The sequence below is a fragment of the Aotus nancymaae genome, unplaced genomic scaffold (assembly GCF_030222135.1).
Source record: "Aotus nancymaae isolate 86718 unplaced genomic scaffold, 86718_ANA_hifiasm-v0.15.2.pri h1tg000006l, whole genome shotgun sequence".
In the NCBI taxonomy this organism is placed as follows: Eukaryota; Metazoa; Chordata; class Mammalia; order Primates; family Aotidae; genus Aotus; species Aotus nancymaae.
Window position 1 is genome coordinate 62,311,633 of NW_026988417.1, and position 20,005 is coordinate 62,331,637.

The 20,005-nt window shown below is 33.4% G+C and overlaps 1 protein-coding gene across 1 annotated transcript in view; it reads right to left on the minus strand.

Moving 5' to 3' along the window:
* TMPRSS11F (transmembrane serine protease 11F) overlaps positions 1 to 19,781 on the minus strand; it is a 69,258-nt gene extending 49,477 nt beyond the window's left edge. The window contains exon 1 of the mRNA XM_021675441.2: positions 19,722 to 19,781. Within this exon, the coding sequence (XP_021531116.2) occupies positions 19,722 to 19,732 (11 nt within the window). The 5' untranslated portion in view covers positions 19,733 to 19,781. The remainder of the gene's footprint in view (positions 1 to 19,721) is intronic.
* Between the last annotated feature and the right edge of the window lie 224 nt (positions 19,782 to 20,005).

Genomic DNA, 20,005 nt, shown 5'->3' on the forward strand with positions numbered 1-20,005 from the left:
CACTGGGTATTCACTAGTGAACCACTGAAGGTCCGATAGTGCAGTAACATAAATAAAATCACTTATACATTTACAGTTCCTCCCACGGATTGTTCAAACCAGAGGGCTAAATCCCCTTATTACCTTAGTGAAAAATTAGGATCATATTGAGGAAGCATTTGCCCCATGTATCTTTTATAAATTAAGAAATATGAATAGGAATTATATAACAAGTAGATATAATGATGAAAGCACAACTTCCTAAAAATTTTATGTCTGCTTTTTTTCATTCAGAATTTAATGCTTGGCTTTGTTTTAAATCAACCAAGTAATGCCTCTCAAATTTTGAAACAAAAAGCCAAGAGTTTATGCTAAATTCATGTATCTATTAGTTTAACTCAGTAACATAAAGGAAAGAAGGACGAGTTGGCCAAGGGGTTAAATACAAAAAAGAAGTTATTTGCGAGGACTATATAAACATCCTTTAATAACGTATGACCAGTATTATTCAAATCTTTATGATAATTTTACATGGCTCGCCATTGGGCTTATTTCTGTGTTTGTTTTTAACATAATTAAAACAAGAAAACATTGTGCAAGTAATTTGAAGTTGGTGAATTGAATCCATGTGATAACTGATGACATCAAGATGAGGATTTAAATATTTGATTATGCTTGGTACTAAAGAAATGTAAACAACAAAACATTAAATTAAGTGCAGTAAACTCTTCTATGTGCAGCATAAATATTTATGTGCTAATCAAGTATTCTCACAGCAGTAGCCTTGAGGGGAAATTCTTTTTATGTCTTACACATGTCTTAACATATTTGTATTCAACCTGAAGCATAGATACACATTAGATATTCCGTCTGGGCACAGTTCTCTCTACTCATTGCCAAAAAGCCTTCATTTCTGGGAATACTTCTGGAAAATAACATCTTCTTAATGACATGGGTTAACTAAGGTTAATGACCTTTCTTACTACACACATATACACACAATGAGACTCACATGTTAATGGTGAGAAGCAGCAATAGAGAACAAATACAATATTTATTTTAAATGCTAATTTAGATGCACAAAGGAAATTGTGAATCTCAGCAAAATCCACCAACTCAGACCCTTCCTTCCTAGGATTTAGCCATAGATATGTGACAAAGTAAAATTAAGTTACCAAAACTGGACTATCTTTAATTATGGTCGACTCTATGGGCAGTTAAAAGGCATAAAGTTTGTTTTGAGAGATTTAAGTTGAGAGATAGTATAACATACTAGTTAGAAGCACAGATTCTGAAGTCCAGCTGTTCCATTTTAAGTTCCAGCTCTGACACTTATCAGCTGTATGATTTTAGGCAAGATATTGAATCTTTTTGTAACTTAGTTTTTTCATCTGCAAAATGGGGATAACAATATCTATTTGATACATTTCTTGTGAAAATAAAATATCTAACATGCCAAAAGTGCTATAAAGGTTATTGTTATTATTAAAAATGCTATCCACCCACTGATTTTTATTTTAAAACAATGAATGCCTAAGAATAATCAAATCCAAATGTCTTGTTCCTCTTCAGTATGACCACTTTATTTCTGTTCTTACTTTAGTATTTTTATGTTTTCTTATTTAACTTTCTTGTCTTTAAAAATAAAATGGCTATAGCAAGAGTCCAAGTATGAGAATGGACAGTACAACTCTTTAACCATTTTTCAAAATCATGGTACGAAGTTCCTTCAGAATAAACAAGTGGATTATAAATTTCTATCTCATTTTCTTTTATGCCTTGTTTAGGCAGAAGTCCACCAATTAAAGCCTATTGTTATACAATTTCTATATAGCATTAAACATGATGCTGTAACATAAGCTAAATCTCAGTACTATTCCCCAAAAAACAGGTATATTGCCTTTTTTACCCAGCTAGACAGTAAACACCCCATAAAGTATGAATAGTACCTATTTTGCTCATTGCTGTAACTCCAGTGTGTAGCACAGTACATGAACCAAGTAGTGTTTAATAAACATTATTGAGTTAGTGTATAGACTAAAATCTACCTCATTTAATATCCTTTTATGCTAATAATTATACCTTCTCTTAGTTTGTAATTTCCTAAAGGACAGAATCTACAGCATTCTTCTCTATATCTCTTCCAGAGTTCCTAAATATGTGATTAAATATCCTAATAAATCTTCCCTCTGTGAAATTTGTTCTATAGAAAGTAAACTTCTAAAATATTTATTTTTCTAATATACAATTATTGACCTAGTTGACATTTATAGAACGCTCTACCCAACAACAGCATAATACACATTTTCTCACACTGCATGTGCAAAATTCATCAAAAAAGGGTACAATATGGTTCATAAACACACCTCAACAAATTAAAACAAATTAAATCTTATAAAGCATGTTCTTTGGTTATAGAAATACTAAATCATCCCAAAAAGGGTGATTCTGGTGAGGTCTCAGAAATGCAAAACATGTTATTGGACAATGGTGGAAAGGCTATTCTTGTAATAAAGTGGCAAAGAATTTGACTGAATTGTTTTTGTGTCCTAGTGTTTTGTGGAAGGTAGAAACTGAGTGACAAAATTGGATATTGGCTAAGGAAATATCTGTGTGAATTGGTGAAGATATGGCTTGACTTTTCTTGACTATCTATTGTAAAATGAAAAACGTTAAAAAAAAAAAAAAGCAATATCCGTGAGGTGCAATAAAGTGAATCACAACAAAAAGAGGTATGTTTGTATTAATATCACATAAAACCAATTTTAAATCAAGGGTTTGCCAAGAACTAAAGAAAGATTATTATAAAGGAGTCAATTCATCCACATAACAATGTGAAAACATCCGTAAACGTGTATGCAACTAACCACAGAGCTGCAAAGTACTTGAAGAAAATAGTGTTATAATGAAGAGGAGAAGTATACAAAAACACATTATAGTTTAAGACATCAACACTCTTCTCTCAGTAACTGACAAAGTAGACAAAAATCAATAAGGAAATACTATCTATTATAAACATTATCAACCATATTGACTTGGTTGACACTTATAGAACACTCCATCCAACAATGGCATAATACACATTATCTTCCACTGCATATACAAAACTAATAATAAAAAAAAAAAGAGCACAATTTGGTTCATAAACACACCTCAACAAATTTAAAAAAATAAATCTTATGAAGTATGTTGATCATAACAAAGTTGAACCACAAGTTGACAACAGAAAGATATCTGAAAAATCCCCAAATACTGTGAAATTAGACAAGCTTCTAAATGATTTAGGAATTAAAACAGGTACAAAAAACTTAAAAAATATTTTGTATTAGAAAAAAACAAACAACTCCATTCAAAAATGGGCAAAGGATATGAACAGACACTTTTCAAAAGAAGACATATATGAGGCCAGCAAATATATGAAAAAATGCTCATGATCACTGGTCATTAGAGAAATGCAAATTAAAACTACATTGAGATACCATCTCACTCCAGTTAGAATGGCGATTACTAAAAAATCTGGAGACAACAGATGCTGGAGAGGATGTGGAGAAATAGGAACACTCCTACACAGTTGGTGGGAGTGTAAATTAGTTCAACCATTGTGGAAGACAGTGTGGCTATTTCTCAAGGATCTAGAAATAGAAATTCCATTTGACCCAGCAATCCCATTACTGGGTATATACCCAAAGAACTATAAATCATTCTACTATAAAGACACATGCACATATATTTTCATTGCAGCCCTGTGTACAATAGCAAAGACCTGGAACCAACCCAAATGCCCATCAATGACAGACTGGGCAAAGAAAATATGGTACATATACACTATGGAATACTACGCAGCCATAAAAAACGATGATTTTGTGTCCTTTGTAGGGACTTGGATGAATCTGGAAGCCATCATTCTCAGCAAACTGATACGAGAACAGAAAACCAAACACCGCATGTTCTCACTCATAGATGGGTGTTGAACAATGAGAACATGTGGACTCAGAGAAAGGAGCATCACACACTGGGGGCAGTTGGGGGGTAGAGGAGGGACAGCAGGGGGTGGGGAGGGTGGGGAGGGATAACATGGGGAGAAATGCTGGATATAGTATACACCTAAAGTAAAATAAAAATAAAAGAAAGAAATGCAAAGAAAAAATATTTTGAATTGAATGAAAACAAAAAATTTGTGAGATGCACATAAGGCAATAATTGGGGAAATTTTACAGATTTAAATTCTTTTATTAGAAAATAAGAAGTAATAATCAGCCCCACCTTGAGACACTGGGAAAAAGTAGAGCAAAGTAAACCAAATGAAAGCAGAAATAAGGAAATAATAAAGAAACTAATGAAACTGAAAACAGTAGAGAAATCAATAGAAATAAGTCAGTTCATGATAAAGATATATAAAAATTGATAAGCCTCCATATAGAATTATTCAGAAAAAAGAAGGCAAAAATTTGCAACACTAGGAATGAAGAGGAAGATATTACCACAGACCTACAAAAATTAAAAGAATGATAAATAAATGCTATGAATAACATTATGCCAATAAATTTGCTCATGTAGATAAAATGGATACATCTTTTTGAAACACAAAAGCTTCCAAAGTTCATTCAGAAAGATACAGATGTCTGAACAGAACATACCTAAGAATAATAACATCATTTTAAACAGACTCTGCCAAATAATAGAAAAAGAAATACTTCCATTTTTTTTTTTAATGAATCCAGCATGTTCTCATAACAAAACCAAAGACCATATTTTTTAAAATTGGACCAGTTAGAGTTTTCTAAAGGGAGCTGGAAAAAAATATCAGATGCGAGTCCCTCTCAATAAGAAGTATCTTTAAAAAATGGAATTCAAGAGTACCTAAAATAGATATTATATAAAAACAAGTGAGGTTTATCTTAGAACTACAAAGGTAGTTCAAAATTTGAAAACCAATCAGTATAACTCATAGTATTTACAGATCAAAAAGCAAAACAGAAACAAAAACACTCCTGTATGATCATCTCAATATATTCAGAGAAAGCATCTGAGAAAAACTTAACCTTAATTCATTATTTAAAAAAAAAGAGCTTTCAGCAAGCTAGGGATAGAAGTTTCCCAACTTTATAAAGCTCTTCTAAGGAAATCCTATAGCTAATATATGCAATGGTGAGACTGAATGCTTTCTTTTAAAGCTGGGAACAAAGCAAGGATGTCTGCTCTTATGTCTATTCATATTGGAAGTCCTAGCCAGTGCAGTAAAGCAAGAAAAAAGAAATATAAAAGATACAAAATGTCAATGAATAAATTGCTTTTATTAACATATTATAAAGAAAATCCTTGAGAACCTACCATAAAGAGACTAATATTTTAAGTTTACAAAAATCACAGACTAAAAGGTCATATATAAAAATCTCTTTTATCATATAAAAGCATTGAACAAATAGGTACTGAAATTGTAAAAGCAGTAACATACACAATATCACCAAAAACTATAAAGTAATTATCTGTGAATCTAACAAATTTTGTAAAATATTTAAATGTAAAAAAAGTAAAGCATTTATGAGAGAAATCAAATAAAACCTTTAAAATGGAGAACTATATATTATGCTTCATTAGAAAACTTAATCTAGTTAATCTGACAATTATTTCCAAGTTGAACTATAGAGTCTCAGCAAGAATCAACTAACAATCACAAAATGTGAGTCCTGCAGTTTTGTTATTCTTTTTCAAAATTATTTTGGCTTTTCTAAGTCTTTTGCTTTTAAATATAAATTTTAGAATTGTTTGTTTCTTTTTCAAAAAAACCCTAAAATTATAAAATTTATAAAAGAAAATACAGAAGAAAATATTTTTGACTTTGAAGTAGAAAATACTTTGTAGATAGGAAATATACATCTATTAGAATGGCTAAAATTTTGTTTTCTTCCCAAAAGGAAAATAACTGGAATACTCATACATTGGTGTTGGGAATACAAAATGGTACCTCCACTTTAGAAACCCGTTTGGCAGTTTGTAATGAGGTTAAACATTAAAAAATGCACAGTTAAATGGAAGACATTCCATGTTCATGCATTGAAAGAACTAATATTGTTAAAACACCCATACTACCCAAAGCAATCTACAGATTCAATGTAATCCTGTCAAAATCCCAATGGCATTTTTCACAGAAATTAAAAAAAAATCCTAAAATTCATTTGGACTAACAAAAGACCCCAAATAGGCGAAGGAATTTTGAATAAGAACAACAATGCTAGAGGTACCACACTCCCTGATTTCATAGTATACTACAAGGCTATAGTAATCAAAATAACATGGTATTGGCATAAAATCAGACAAATATACAAATGCAATGGAAGAGAGAGCCCAGAAATAAACCCATGTATCTATGGCAACTGATATTCGACAAGGAAAAAAGAAAGTGTCCTCAATAAAGAGTATTAGTTCCCTAATACTAAATGTCCACATGCAGAAGAATAAAATTGTACACTATTTCACAACATTCACAAAAATCAATTTGAAATGAATTGAAAACTTAAATACAAACCTGAAACATTAAAGCTCTTAGAAGAAAACATAGGGAACAAGTTTCTAGATATTATAGCTGGCAATGATTTATTGAATATGACATGACACCAAAAGCAAAGGCAACAAAAGCAAAAACAGACAAGGGAGGGGATTACGTCAAACTAAAAAGCTTCTGCACAGTCAAGGAATCAATTAACAAATGAAAAGGCAGTCTACCAAATGGAAGAAAATATTCGCAAACCATGTATCTGATAAAAAGTTAATATTCAAAGTTTATAAGAAACTCCTACAACTCAATAGTGGACAAAGGACCTGAATAGACATTTCATCAAAGAAGACATACAAACGAACAACAGGTTTATGACAAGGTGAACAATATTCCTAATTATTAAGAAAATGCAAGTCAAAACAACAATGAGATATCATCTCACATCTGTTAGAAAGGTTGTTAGGTTGAATATAAAGTTGGGTGTCTCCACCGAGAAACCCTTCGGGCTAGTGTTGGTTCCAAGTTCTCATCTGTCAATTCACTGAATTGTAAAATAACTTAATTACCATTGATTCTTTGGCAAAAAACCTTAAAACACCTTCCTACATATATTTCACGTCCAGGTAGTTCATCTCAATCATGATAATTCAATCTCTGTGGCTAAGGGCTGTTCAAAAATGGACATGCAATTCAACTCTGGCCAGTGATATATGAGAGGTAGTTGGGAAATTGTTGAAAAAGATTTCTTTTCTTCTAAAATAAGTCAGACTAAGATATAGCTCCTTATTGTTTTCTCTGAATATTGTTGTGTCCCAGTGTGACACCTGAGATTGCTACAACTCTAACAGAAGCAAGCTGTAAGGGAAACTAACCTGAGGACAACGTGGACTCACAAAGAATACCAAAGTGGACAGACAGAAATAATCAGGGTCTCATATCACGCATTTGAGGGGCCAAATCAAATGCCACTGACAACAGCCCAGCTTTTGGTATTACTATTATATTAAATAATATTTTTGTATTGTTAACACCAACCAGTGTGAGGCTTAAGTTTTAATTAATTGCAATTGAAAACACTCAAATGAATACACATACTTAAACATTAATTCACATAGCCTCAAGACTCTTCCAAAAATATGGAAGGCTTTTTATCTGAAACTTCAAGAAAGATTTTAATTCAAACAGTATTTTAAACATTTTCATTATTATATATTTTATGGTGATTTGTGTTCAGAAATTGTTGATGCTACCATTGTAATTATTTTGAGGTGCATGACTGTGCTCACATACAATGGCAAACTTAATTGATAAATGTTGTGTGTCTTCTGACTACTTCACTGACCCTCTCTTCCTCTTCTTAGGCCTCCCTATTGCCTGAGAAACAATAGTATTAAAATTAGGCCAATTAATAACTCTACAATGTCCTCTAAGTGCTCAAGTGAAGGGATGTTGCATGTCTCACACTTTAAATCAAAAGCTAGAAATAATTAAGCTTAATGAAAAAGTCATGTTGAAAGCTAAAACAGGCTGAAGGCTAGGCCTCTAGTGCCAAACAGCCAAGTTGTGTATATGCAAAGAAAAAGTTCTTTGAGTAAATTAAGTATTATTCCAGTGAATTATAAATGATAAGAAAGTAAAACAGACTTATTGCTGATACAAAGAAAGTTTTGTGGGCTAGATAGAAATCAAACCAGCCACACACACAACATGTATTAAGGCCAACGCCTAATCCAAAGCAATGCCCTAACTCTCTTTAATTCTGAAGGCTGAGAGAGGTGTGGAAGCTGCAGACAAAAATTTTGAAGCAAGCAGAAGTTGGTTCATGCAATTTAAGGAAAGAAGCCATTTTCATAACATAAAAGTGCAAGGTGAAGCAGCAAGTGTTGATGTAGAAGCTTCAGCAAGTTATCCAGAAGATTACCTAAAATCCCCGATAAAGGTGGGAATACTAAATAATAGATTTTCAATGTAGGCAACTTTTATAGCTAGAGAGAAGTCAATGCCTACCTTTAAAAGACAGGCTGACTCTGTTGTTAGGAGCTAATGCACTTGGTGATATTAGACTGAAGCTGATGCTGATTTTCATTCCAAAAATTCTAGGACTCTTAAGAATTATGCTAAATCCACTCTGCCTGTGCTCTATAGATGGGTGAACAAGGCCTGATGACAACCCATCTGTTTACAGCATGGTTTACCAAATATTTCAAGCCCACTGTTGAGACCTATTGCTCCAAAAAATAGAGACTCCTTTCAAAATGTTACTGCTCATAGACAATGCATACCTGGCCATCCAGTAGCTCTGAAGGACATCAATGTTGTTTTTGTGCCTGCTAACAGGAGTCTATTTTACAGCCCATGGATCAAGGAGGAATTCTGACTTTCAAGTATTGTTATTTCAGAAATACATTCATAAGGCTATAGCACCCATAGGTAGTAGTTGAAAGTCTTCTGGAAAGGATTTACCATTCTGGATGCCACTAAGAACATCTGTGATTCATGGAGGGAAGGTCAAAATATCAAAATTAACAGGAATTTGGAAGAAGTTGATTCCAACCCTCATGGATAATTTTGAGAGGTTCGAAACTTTAGTGGAGGAAGTAACTGCAGATGTAATGGAAACAGCAAGATAACTAGATTTAGAAGTGGAACCTGAAGACATGACTCAAATGCTGCAATCTCATGATAAAACTTGAACAAATGAAGAGTTGCTTCTTATGGATGAACAAAGACAGTGATTTCCCGAGATAGAAACTATTCCTGGTGAAATGTTGTGACTACTGTTGAAATGAAAGGATTTAGAGTAATACATATGCTTAGTTGATAAAGCAGTGGCAGGGTTTGAGAGGACTGATTCCAACTTTGAAAAAAGTTCTACTCTGAGTAAAATGCTATCAAACAGCATCATATGCTACAGAGGAATCTTTATTGAAAGAGTCAATTGATGAGGCAAACTTTATTGTCTTATTTTGAGAAATTGTCACAGCACATCAACTTTCAGCAAACACCACCATGATCAGTTAGCAGCCATGAATATTAAGGCAAGACCCTCACCAGCATAAAGATTATGACTCACTGAAGACTGCAATGATTATTAACATTTTTTATCAATAAAGTATTTTTCATTATGGTATGTGTCTTTTTTAGATATAATGTTGCACATTTAATAGACCACAGTATAGTATAAACATAACTTCTACATGCACTGGGAAATTTTTAAAAAATTGTGGCACTCACTATTGTGATATTCACTTTATTGCAGCAGTCTGGAATAGAACCTGCAATGTCTTCAGGGTGTGCATATATTAAGTCTCACCTCTCACTCTAAATGACCCACCAGTTGGCTGGATCCATACTTCTTAGGTCCATGCTTTTTTTAGTTCTATGAGATATCTTAATGGCCTCTCAATTAATTATTTTTTTTTAAACTCAAGTCCAATTATTTCAACCAAAATAATTTTAACCACCCTCATCTAACAGCCCATAAAATGTTTCTTGAGAAATTAAATTCTGTTAGTTGTGACTGAGTGTGGCAAAACATCTAAGGAGACAAAAGCAGAATTAAAATAGTGCCTGAAAAAGAATTCATAAACTGTCAAGTACACTCTCTTCTGAAAAATACATTACTTGTTGATGTTGAATATTTTTGGTATGCTACCCCTAAAAGTAATTCAGTTTTGTCTACTATTCAAAGTTAGAGTAATAATAATACATTTGAACTTACAATAAACACCAGTTCTATTTTATTTTATATATATAACATGAATGCCAAACAGAATGTACTATGGCCATGCAGTTTCTGGCAAAATAAGTAACTAAATACATACAAATAAAATTTAAAACACAGTTGTTTTCAATAAGCAGCCAATGTTCTTCATTTAGCTTCCTGTATGATTGGTTTAAATATTTGTATTTCAGTGGTATTTTGCAATCCAGTTCAGGGGAGGAGCTATGATTAAGATATAATTGTCCTAGAGAGATGTGATCAACATGTTTATAGCTAATATAATCTGCATATTAAATAAACAAAATTAACATGTCCCAGAATCTGTCCACATTTCTAAAGGGCCATGTGTGAAAGAGGTAATGAGTATGTTACAGTGCTGCATACAAAGACGTTTAAGAGTTTCTCATTCGTGAAATGCTCCCCTCTAATACCAAGTGGCCTTATCATTGCCCAATTAACTGAAAAGAAAACCCAAATGCTATTTTCTAAAATTTATAATTTTTAAATAACCACTCTTTTTTATTTTTGAAGGTTTGAGTATATATTAAGTGATTCATTAATACCTAATTAATTGTCATAATAAAATCACCTAATTCTCAAGATGTTTAAAAAGATACACCATATAGTATAAGATAACACAGGATAATTAAATTTTAACCTTTGAGTTTTAAAAGAAAATACTTTAAAAAACTGTGTGTACAGTTTAAACAATGTAAGTATTAAACTTTGTCTATATAAGAATAGCTAGAATTCTACTATTGAATTTCATATTCTGATAGACCCTACTCTTATTTCCATAAGTAGATCAATAGAAATTTATTTCTTGGCCGAGCACGGTGGCTCACACCTATTATCCCAGCACTTTGGGAGGCTGAGGCGGGTGGATCATGAGGTCAAGAGATCGAGACCATCCTGGTCAACAAGGTGAAACCCCGTCTCTACTAAAAATACAAAAATTAGCTGGACATGGTGGCACTCGCCTATAGTCCCAGCTACTCGGGAGGCTGAGGCAGGAGAATTGCTTGAACCCAGGAGGCAGAGGTTGTGGTGAGCCGAGATCGCGCCATTGCATTCCAGCCTGGGTAACAAGAGCGAAACTCTGTCTATTTATTTCTCTATTTGCATGAAAATTCATTAATTTATTATAGTACTGCATCTGGCTACAGATAAAACTCTGAAAAATAATCACAGCCAGAATAAAAAGCTTATTTCATAGCTGTATGAATGATAATACCAATATTTCATTAAGTATACTGAGGGATTTGGAATGTAGCTTTCATGTATTTTATTGTATGCAGTTAAACAGTTAAATATTATAAACGGAACAATAGTTTTCTCAACATTAGCATATGAATCAAAGAAAATGCAATTCTAATAGGTAGATTCCATTCTAAATAATGTTTATGTCATTTATTCTAATGCATAGATAACACATAATTCAAGCAGATAAACCACTACCAGGCATCTAGAACAACTCCTAATACATGCCTGTTGAATGAAAAACTTCATCTTATTTAACATTTATTATTCCAGAAAAGCAATCATGAATATAGAACACTTTATTTTTATTAGTTTAGACATATGCAGATTAATGCTGCCTGAGTTCCTAATCCATTTAAAAAAATTTTTTTTTGAGGGAATGTTAGAATGACACTTTAGTCTGAACTCTGACTTACCAGTATCAGAAATAATACCTGCTTCAGTTTGTTCAAGTTGGGTAGTAAGGTGAGAACATAGTCACAGTTGGCTTTACTATGTTCCTTGATAATGAACTGCAAGTCTATCTTAGCCATCCAAATTTCCAAATAATGCCTTAAGAGAGTCAGGGCAAATAAATCCCTGTAATACAATATATTCACAACACTACTAAAAAATTGCCTCAAAGTCTGCTAGTTTGTGAATGAAGAAGAGAGCAGTTAATAATCCATTATCTTCCACAGTTTCCTTATAAGTAATGTTTAGTGTTCTTCGAAAAGCTGCTGTCAGTAGGAGAAATATGGTAGCTAAGCAGCTAAATGAATTAAATGAGAAGAAATTAATGATTTTGCCAGTTTTGATGAAGTAGTAAACACTGACTAAATTCTTGCTGCTCTTAGATCAAGAAGTAAAGAACACAGAATCAGTCCTAAGCAAGAAAATCATGAAAGACAAGAAATCTAAGTCTATGTCATCTAAAGAGGACACATTTCTTGAGTTAACTTTACTGAAAATGATCCTGCTCATTCTTTGAAAAAGTGAAGGTACTTGGCTCAACTATTTTTACCTGATAATATCCCAAGAGCCCAACCACAATATCCCATAAGTTAATATTTTTTAAAGTGATATGATATATAAGCTATCAAAAAAATGAATTGATCTTTCCTTTACCTAGCAGAAATCATGGTCAGTACCATCCAAAGCAACTGAAGTTTGAGATGGAAATTAAAGTATAATCTGGCCCTACTAACCACCACAAAGTAAGATAATTATAGCAGAATGAATGATAAAAGGGAGGGGAAGGTAGGCAGGCAGTAGGGCCACAATGGGTCAGGAAATGTGTCACTGATTTGCTAGAGGAGAGATAGATGATACTGCTGACTTAGTTTCAAGGTGGCGTATATGCTAATATGGCAAACCCAATCCTTAACAGGCCTCTACAATCTATTCAAGTCTATATGTATGACTGAAATAATGAATTCAGTGTTAAAGATGGGAGTATCACAAATAACTTATATTTGATCTATTTTTAATAACCTTTATCAAGGTTGGGCACGATGGCTCATGCCTGTAATTCTAGCACTTTGAGAGGCCGAGGCAGGTGGATCACCTGAGATCAGAGGCAGGTGGATTACCTGAGGTCAGGAGTTCGACCAGCCTGGCCAATATGGTGAAACCCTGTCTCTACTACAAATACAAAAATTAGCTGGGCATGGTGGCACATGTCTGTAATCCCAGCTACTCAGGAGTCTAAAGCAGGAGAATCACTTGAACCTGGTTGGTGGAGGTTGCAATGAGCTGAAATTGCACCACTGCACTCCAGCCTGGGTGACAGAGTGAGACTCTGTCTCAAAAAACAAAACAAAACAAAAAAACAGTAAAAAAAGAAAAATCTCTATCAAGATAAAGCTGTAAGAACCAGGCATGGTGGCTCGCACCTATAATTCCAGCACTTTTGAGCTTGGGAGTTCAAGAAAACTCCATCTCTACCAAAAATACAAAAACAATAGCTGGGCATGGTGGTGCACACCTGTAGTCCTAGCTACTCTGGAGGCTGAGATAGGAGAATCATCATTTGAGCCTGGGAGGCAGCAGTCGCAGTGAGCAGCGATGTCGGCAGAGCAAAACCTGGGCAACAGAGCAGAATCCCCATCTTAAAAAAATATAATAATAAAATAAAAGATGAAGCTGTAAATTCTTTTACTTTGTATTGATTCATTGATTTCTCTTGTTATTTGACATCAATGTATTGCATTAAAGGCCTCATTCATTTGGGGTCCTTCTGCCTGTTCAGGTTTATTTGCCTAATTATAAAAAGAAGCAGTGCAAAGCAAATAAAAGAATCTGTCAGTGGGCATAAGAGTAGTAGATATAAGAGTTAAGGCAGTTGTTTGGCACCTTGTAGATCAAATTATTAACAAGATTTTCTTTTTTTCTTTTTGCTTACAATAGTATCTAGACACAGCCTACACTCTGTTTTGCACTGAGTTTGTTTTGTTTTTCTACTTTCAGAAGTTAATGCTTGCCAACTTGCTTTTATCTTACCTGTTGGAATGTGTCTTCGAAGTTGTTTGACATTCTAAGTATCTATGCTAGCATTTTTTTTAAGAGTACAAAAGATTTTTCAATTCTTGATACTTAGTTTTGAAAATTATGCATTCTGAATGCTGCTTTAGTCATTCCATATATTATAGTCTACAAAAAATAAAACGAGACCAGGAAAAGACTTCATAAGCTTGAACCACATGAAATTGCCAGTATTTAACGATATTTTTTAACCTACAAATGGGGAAATGTCATATTGTTCCCACTTGTAGATCATACTGTGTGTGTATGTGTGTGTGCGTGTGTGTGTATATACATATTTTTTTTTTAGATGGAGTCTTGCTCTGTTGCCCAGGCTGGAGTGCAATGGTGATATCTCGGCTCACTGCAACCTCTGCCTCCCAGGTACAAGCAATTCTCTGACTCAGCCTCCCGAGTAGCTGGGATTACAGTTGTCCACCATCAAGCCCGGCTAATTTTTTGTATTTTTAGTAGAGACAGAGTTTCACTATCTTGGCCAGGCTGGTCTTGAACTCCTGACCTCGTGATCCACCTGCCCTGGCCTCCCAAAGTGCTGGGATTACAGGCATAAGCCACTGCACCCGGCCAGATCATATATTTTTATAGTCATATTTTAAATTAGTTCATTTTTATTTTATATAAAATACTGAATATGTGGGCTGCTCCCATCACCTGATAATAATGCTATATAAATTGTTCAATTCTTCAGAATAGCCTACATTTTAATTTTAAGCAGTAATAAATTAATTATATAATTTTCTAAACTTTGCAAAAAATTAAAGACAAGTTAATACATTGTAAATACAACAACTACAGAAAATTAGTTAAGAGTCCAAGTTTAGTCATACACAATACTGGAAGAAAATATAATACACAGAATCTGAAGTAGCAAATGCAAAGAGCTCTGATTTGTCTTTGAATTGAGTTTTGAACCTGGATTTTGAATATGAATGTTCTTGAAATGCTAAGTTGACAGTGCTTCATAATAAATAATGAACTCTTATAATGTTTGATCCTAGGGTATAAAAACTTTCTTGATATTTGTCCCTAAATGTTCATTCACCACCTTAACGCACCCAATCCCACACTCCAAAGACACAATATCTTTTTTAAAGACTACTGCAAATAACTGCTTAAAGCAACACAGACTTATCTTCTTGATCAAGATACTGGTTCTGTAAGGTCTTTTAGGCTGATGGTGCCATGGATGCCATGACCTGCACATAAATCTCTGGATGGCCTCCCGGAATTAGAAAACTTAAAGTAACTGGAAGACCATGAAAAGCGGAAGAATGATCAACCCCTGCGGCACCTAACTAACTTGAGACATTCTTCTATTGTTTCTTATTCTGGCCTCAACTGACAAGGCCATTGGACTTTGTAACCGACCTTGGTCGACCTTGGTCAACCTTGTGACTCCATACTGTAGGATCTCCTCCCATGGCTTGCAAACCTACGATCCCATCCTAGCTTGCAAAAAAAAAAATACCCTAAACCATAACTTCTGTAACTTCCCACTGCTTACCCCAAAACTATAAAACCAACTCCTATCCCATCACCATCCACTGACTCTCTTTTCGGACTCAGCCCACCTGCACTTGGGTGAATAAACAGCCACATTTCTCACACAAAGCCTGTGTGGGGGGTCTCTTCATTCAGAGCATGGTTTTAACATTTGGTGCTGCAAACCCGGGATAGGGGAACTCCTATGGGAGACCAAAGACCCCCTTCCTACATTTGTGTTATAGTGTTAAGAAGTCCTACTTAGATCTTCACAAGACTTCTTTAAGTGCAATGGGAAACTATATCCGTATTTAATGTTTTCAAAATGTATTTCAGAAATACAGCTTTCATTTTCCCACAGATAAACAAAAATAGGCCCTAAAATGTCATATAAACTGGAGATCTGCGTTTTAAAAATCTAGCCATTAAAGAAATAAATTAGCAACATTTTTTTGGAAAAGTACAAAATGTTTACCTTATACTTATCAAAGTCACAATTCACATACATTTGTTTAATTATCATGCTTCCTCCTCATCCTCTTATGGTGTTATAAACACAATAAAAGTAGAGATTCTATTTGTTTTATTCATATACGTGTGTATGTGTTTCTATGCATCTGATATGTGTTTATACACACAGGATATATACACACAACATGTGTCTACACATAATATATGTAGATATATACATATGTGTATAATGTGCTACTAGTATACAGTAAGCTAGAATAAGTATTTGTTGTTTTAATGAATACATGAAACTTTAAAATCTAGTCTATAAGCATCTATCTGATGTCTTTATCTCTTCAACAATAAATCTCCATCAGCACCACAACTTAAGTTTACTTAAAATACACTCTGTCTAGTTTTCAGTTTTTTACTTACTTTCTGAATTACTAAATCTCAAATATCTCACAGGCCTTCTTTGAGAAGATATGTAAGATATGTGTATGCATAGATACATAACGAACAGGAAAAGCTGAAATTTACATTTACTCCTAACCTTTCCTTTTTTTCTCAGTATCTGTTCTTTGGTTTTAGCCATATGTAATCATAAGTCAATGTACAAATGTTGAGTCTACAATGTGACTGACAATGTGTTTGGCACTAGCAATAAAGGGAGGGAGCTCTCTGTTTAAGCAGATAAATAAAAATGAAACAAGTAAGCATATGAAGAGAAAAGTGCCAATAGAATTATACACAATGTGCTATATATGTTTGCAGAGAGGACGGCTGTACTTTAGGAACAATTAAGATGTGAAGGTCGGAGAAAAATTTCACATTAACTTTGATTATATCTTGAAGAAAGACCATGGGGTCTCACTAAATGTCAGGAGGAACATTCACTGTAGACAGCTGAAACAACAAATACACAGGCAGTCTCTCTGCCACGCCCTTCATTTAGTTCTACAAAAAGTGACAATAGCACCACCAAGATGCACTGGTCCACTCCAATGGTTCTAAATTGCATTATCATTTTTTTCCTCTTGCTTAAATTTTTACTCAACTTTTAGTATATAGCACAGAAATTTAACCTGTTGCAAAAGGCCCTTCATAGTCAGAATGACTACTTCGGCTTCATCTGACAACTTCCAACATCTATTTGTGAGTGTATCGCAAGTCTCATGACCCTTGCAAGGGCTATGTTCTCTCAGCCCAGAATACCTTCTTTCTCATATTACTAATTCTACTTGCTTTTTTAAACTAAACACAGCTATTAGGTATACAAATAAGTTTTTATGAGGTTGAATGTGTGCCCCATAGCAGTGTGTCAGTATTTGTTTTTTTTTACATTGATCACAATGTGCCATCAGAATATGGCTTATTGATTTGCCTCACCACAAAGGTCTCAACTTGATGATAACCATCTCTCTTATCTCTGCCTCACTTGGAGAGGGCACCAGATACAGGGACTCACGAAAAAATCTTAAATAATCTACAATGTGGGATAATTTAAATAGTTCTCTAGTGCCTTAAGAAAGTTAATGTCTTTCTTAACTAGTGATTAACTCTTTGAAATCATAGAATAACATTCAAAGGGACTTCATGGTTATCTAATGCAGTGTTTTAAAAAATATTTTTGACCATAACCCACAGTTAGAAATGTTCAACATCATGGCATGGTACACATACTCATATATCTGAACTACATATTTGAAACTGAATCATATATCCATAATATAAAATTTATACCAATACTTAAGATATAGGAAAAATATAACAAAATTAATACAGATCTTATTTTATTACTATTTAAATACAATAACAACAAATGAATAATACCAAAATAAACCAAGAAATAAAGCAATAAACCAAAAAATAGCTTTTTCATTATCCACAAAAATTACTTCAAGTCCCATTAATGGTGGCAACCCTTCCCCTCATTCATCTACTTATAAACCTTCCCCACATTTCACAGATAAAAGTGAAGTCTTGAGAAGTACCAGACAAATGAGTCCAAAGTTGGATCTTGAACACATCTAAATGCTGGTACTCTTTCTACTTCACCAAAATTTTTAAAAACAAAATGAGAAAGACAGGGCTTTTGCTAAGAAGCTATAGTCTATCTGACTCATTGATTCTTTGAGACTAGATCCCTTGGGCAAAATACCTTTACTAATGAATTCAAGAAACCCATTGTCTAAGCTTCTTATCTTTATACATAATCTATATTTTTTGACAGAATATTTGTCTTAAAAGCAGATCTGATTTGAAATATAATTAGCAAGAATATTTTAAATCCTCAGAACTAATAATAAATGTTTGAGATGATGGATATGTTAATTACTCTAATCTGATCACTATGTATTATATGCTTTGAAATATCACTCTGTACCCCATAAACATGTCAATTATTATATGTCAAATTTAAAAATAAAACAAAAACATTCCTCAGAACTATAATAAACTCTGGATCAAAGCTGATGAGGCTTTAATATAGAAATTTCATGTTGTAATGATAATTTTTAGAGTAGAAAAGTGAGTGCTTAGAGATAATGCCATAAAGAGGAGACGCAGGCTGATAGCAAACATATACTGAAAAATTCTAAAATAAATTAGAATAAGAGAAGTTCAAGTTTTTTGCTAAATTTTTAAACAGATTTTTAGCATATCACATTTATATAAATGTTAGTTAAACATAAAAATTTTTTCTACTGTATATTTTGTCTTATTTTGTCTTTATCTTGGTAAATAAGAAATGTACTTTATTGTAGTTAGTAAGAAGTACAGATAATGTGCTATATCATGCTATCATGACAGGGTCTATGTGGGAGATTTATGCATGAAATGAATAGTCTTCCTCAGGCTCATGCTGTAATTTGAAAGTAAATTAGGGAGGGCAGGAACACTCATTGTTTAAGAGTGCCAGAGCCTACAGGCTTTAAGTATTTAAGTTAATTGAAGACAAAATCAAATGACTGAATAATTAAAATTATCACAAAATCATGATTAAGTTGGAAACATCAGTCAGTGCAGAATATGTGGGAAATTTCTGTCTGTAGAAAGATCAAAAAGCTTTTTAAGAAACAAGGCTAGACTAAGCACAAGTTTGAATGAAATCATCCATCAAATACCAGTTATTCCTTTTGAAGTCTATAAAACAATAGCCCGAATATTACCTAAACATAAATATATAATGCAAATTTATATACCTTAAATTCAATAATTAATCAATTATTTTGGAGTTCAATTATGACAAATGTTACAGAGTCTAGATTTTGTTAATTTTATAATTTTTTACATATGTGTATTTTAATTTTAATCATTTCTTTCATGATATATACAATAACCCCATTGCTATCATACTTTCTATTAGAGTTAAACAAATAAAAATTCTAATAGACCCTCCTCTTAAATTTGTATTTTCATTTTCCCAGAATATACTTCAATAAGCAACATATGATAAAAATGTATACCATGCTATGGAACATGGAAAAGTAAATGGGCTATAGTAAACACTTTATTCTTTGAAGTATTGGTTTTTCTAAATGTTTTAAATATTAATGTAGTTAACTTATTACCTCATATCATTTCTATTTCTTTTATTTAGAAACAAAAAACCACATTGGCCTCTGTTGTTCAAAAAAATTTTGACATTTAAAAACAATAACAATAAAACTTTAATATACAATAGCACACATTAAAACTCTAATGTTTAAATCAATGTCCACCAGCCAGCATCTGTACTGCCTGTCTCAGGAGCTGTAAACCTCTGTCCCCATTGACAACCTTTACTGAGAAAAGCTGAATACTTACGCATACATCATGAACCCAGGACTGGGGCAGCTTCTATTCAGTCACCATCTGATCTGTATCAGCAGGTTAGGACTGGGAGGCTGGAAAATAATGACAGTCACCCTGCAAAAGAAAGGAAACAAGTTTGACAGGTTTAGTGAGTGAGGTGTGCAGTCTTCTAGCCTGATAAGAACAAGAACATGATCAATTTTGTGCCAGCTGGCTCCACACAGTGAAGTAATTGTCAATATCTGGGTAGAGAAGCTCCAAGTAGTAGAGGGCTCAGAATGTGCAACTGGTGATGA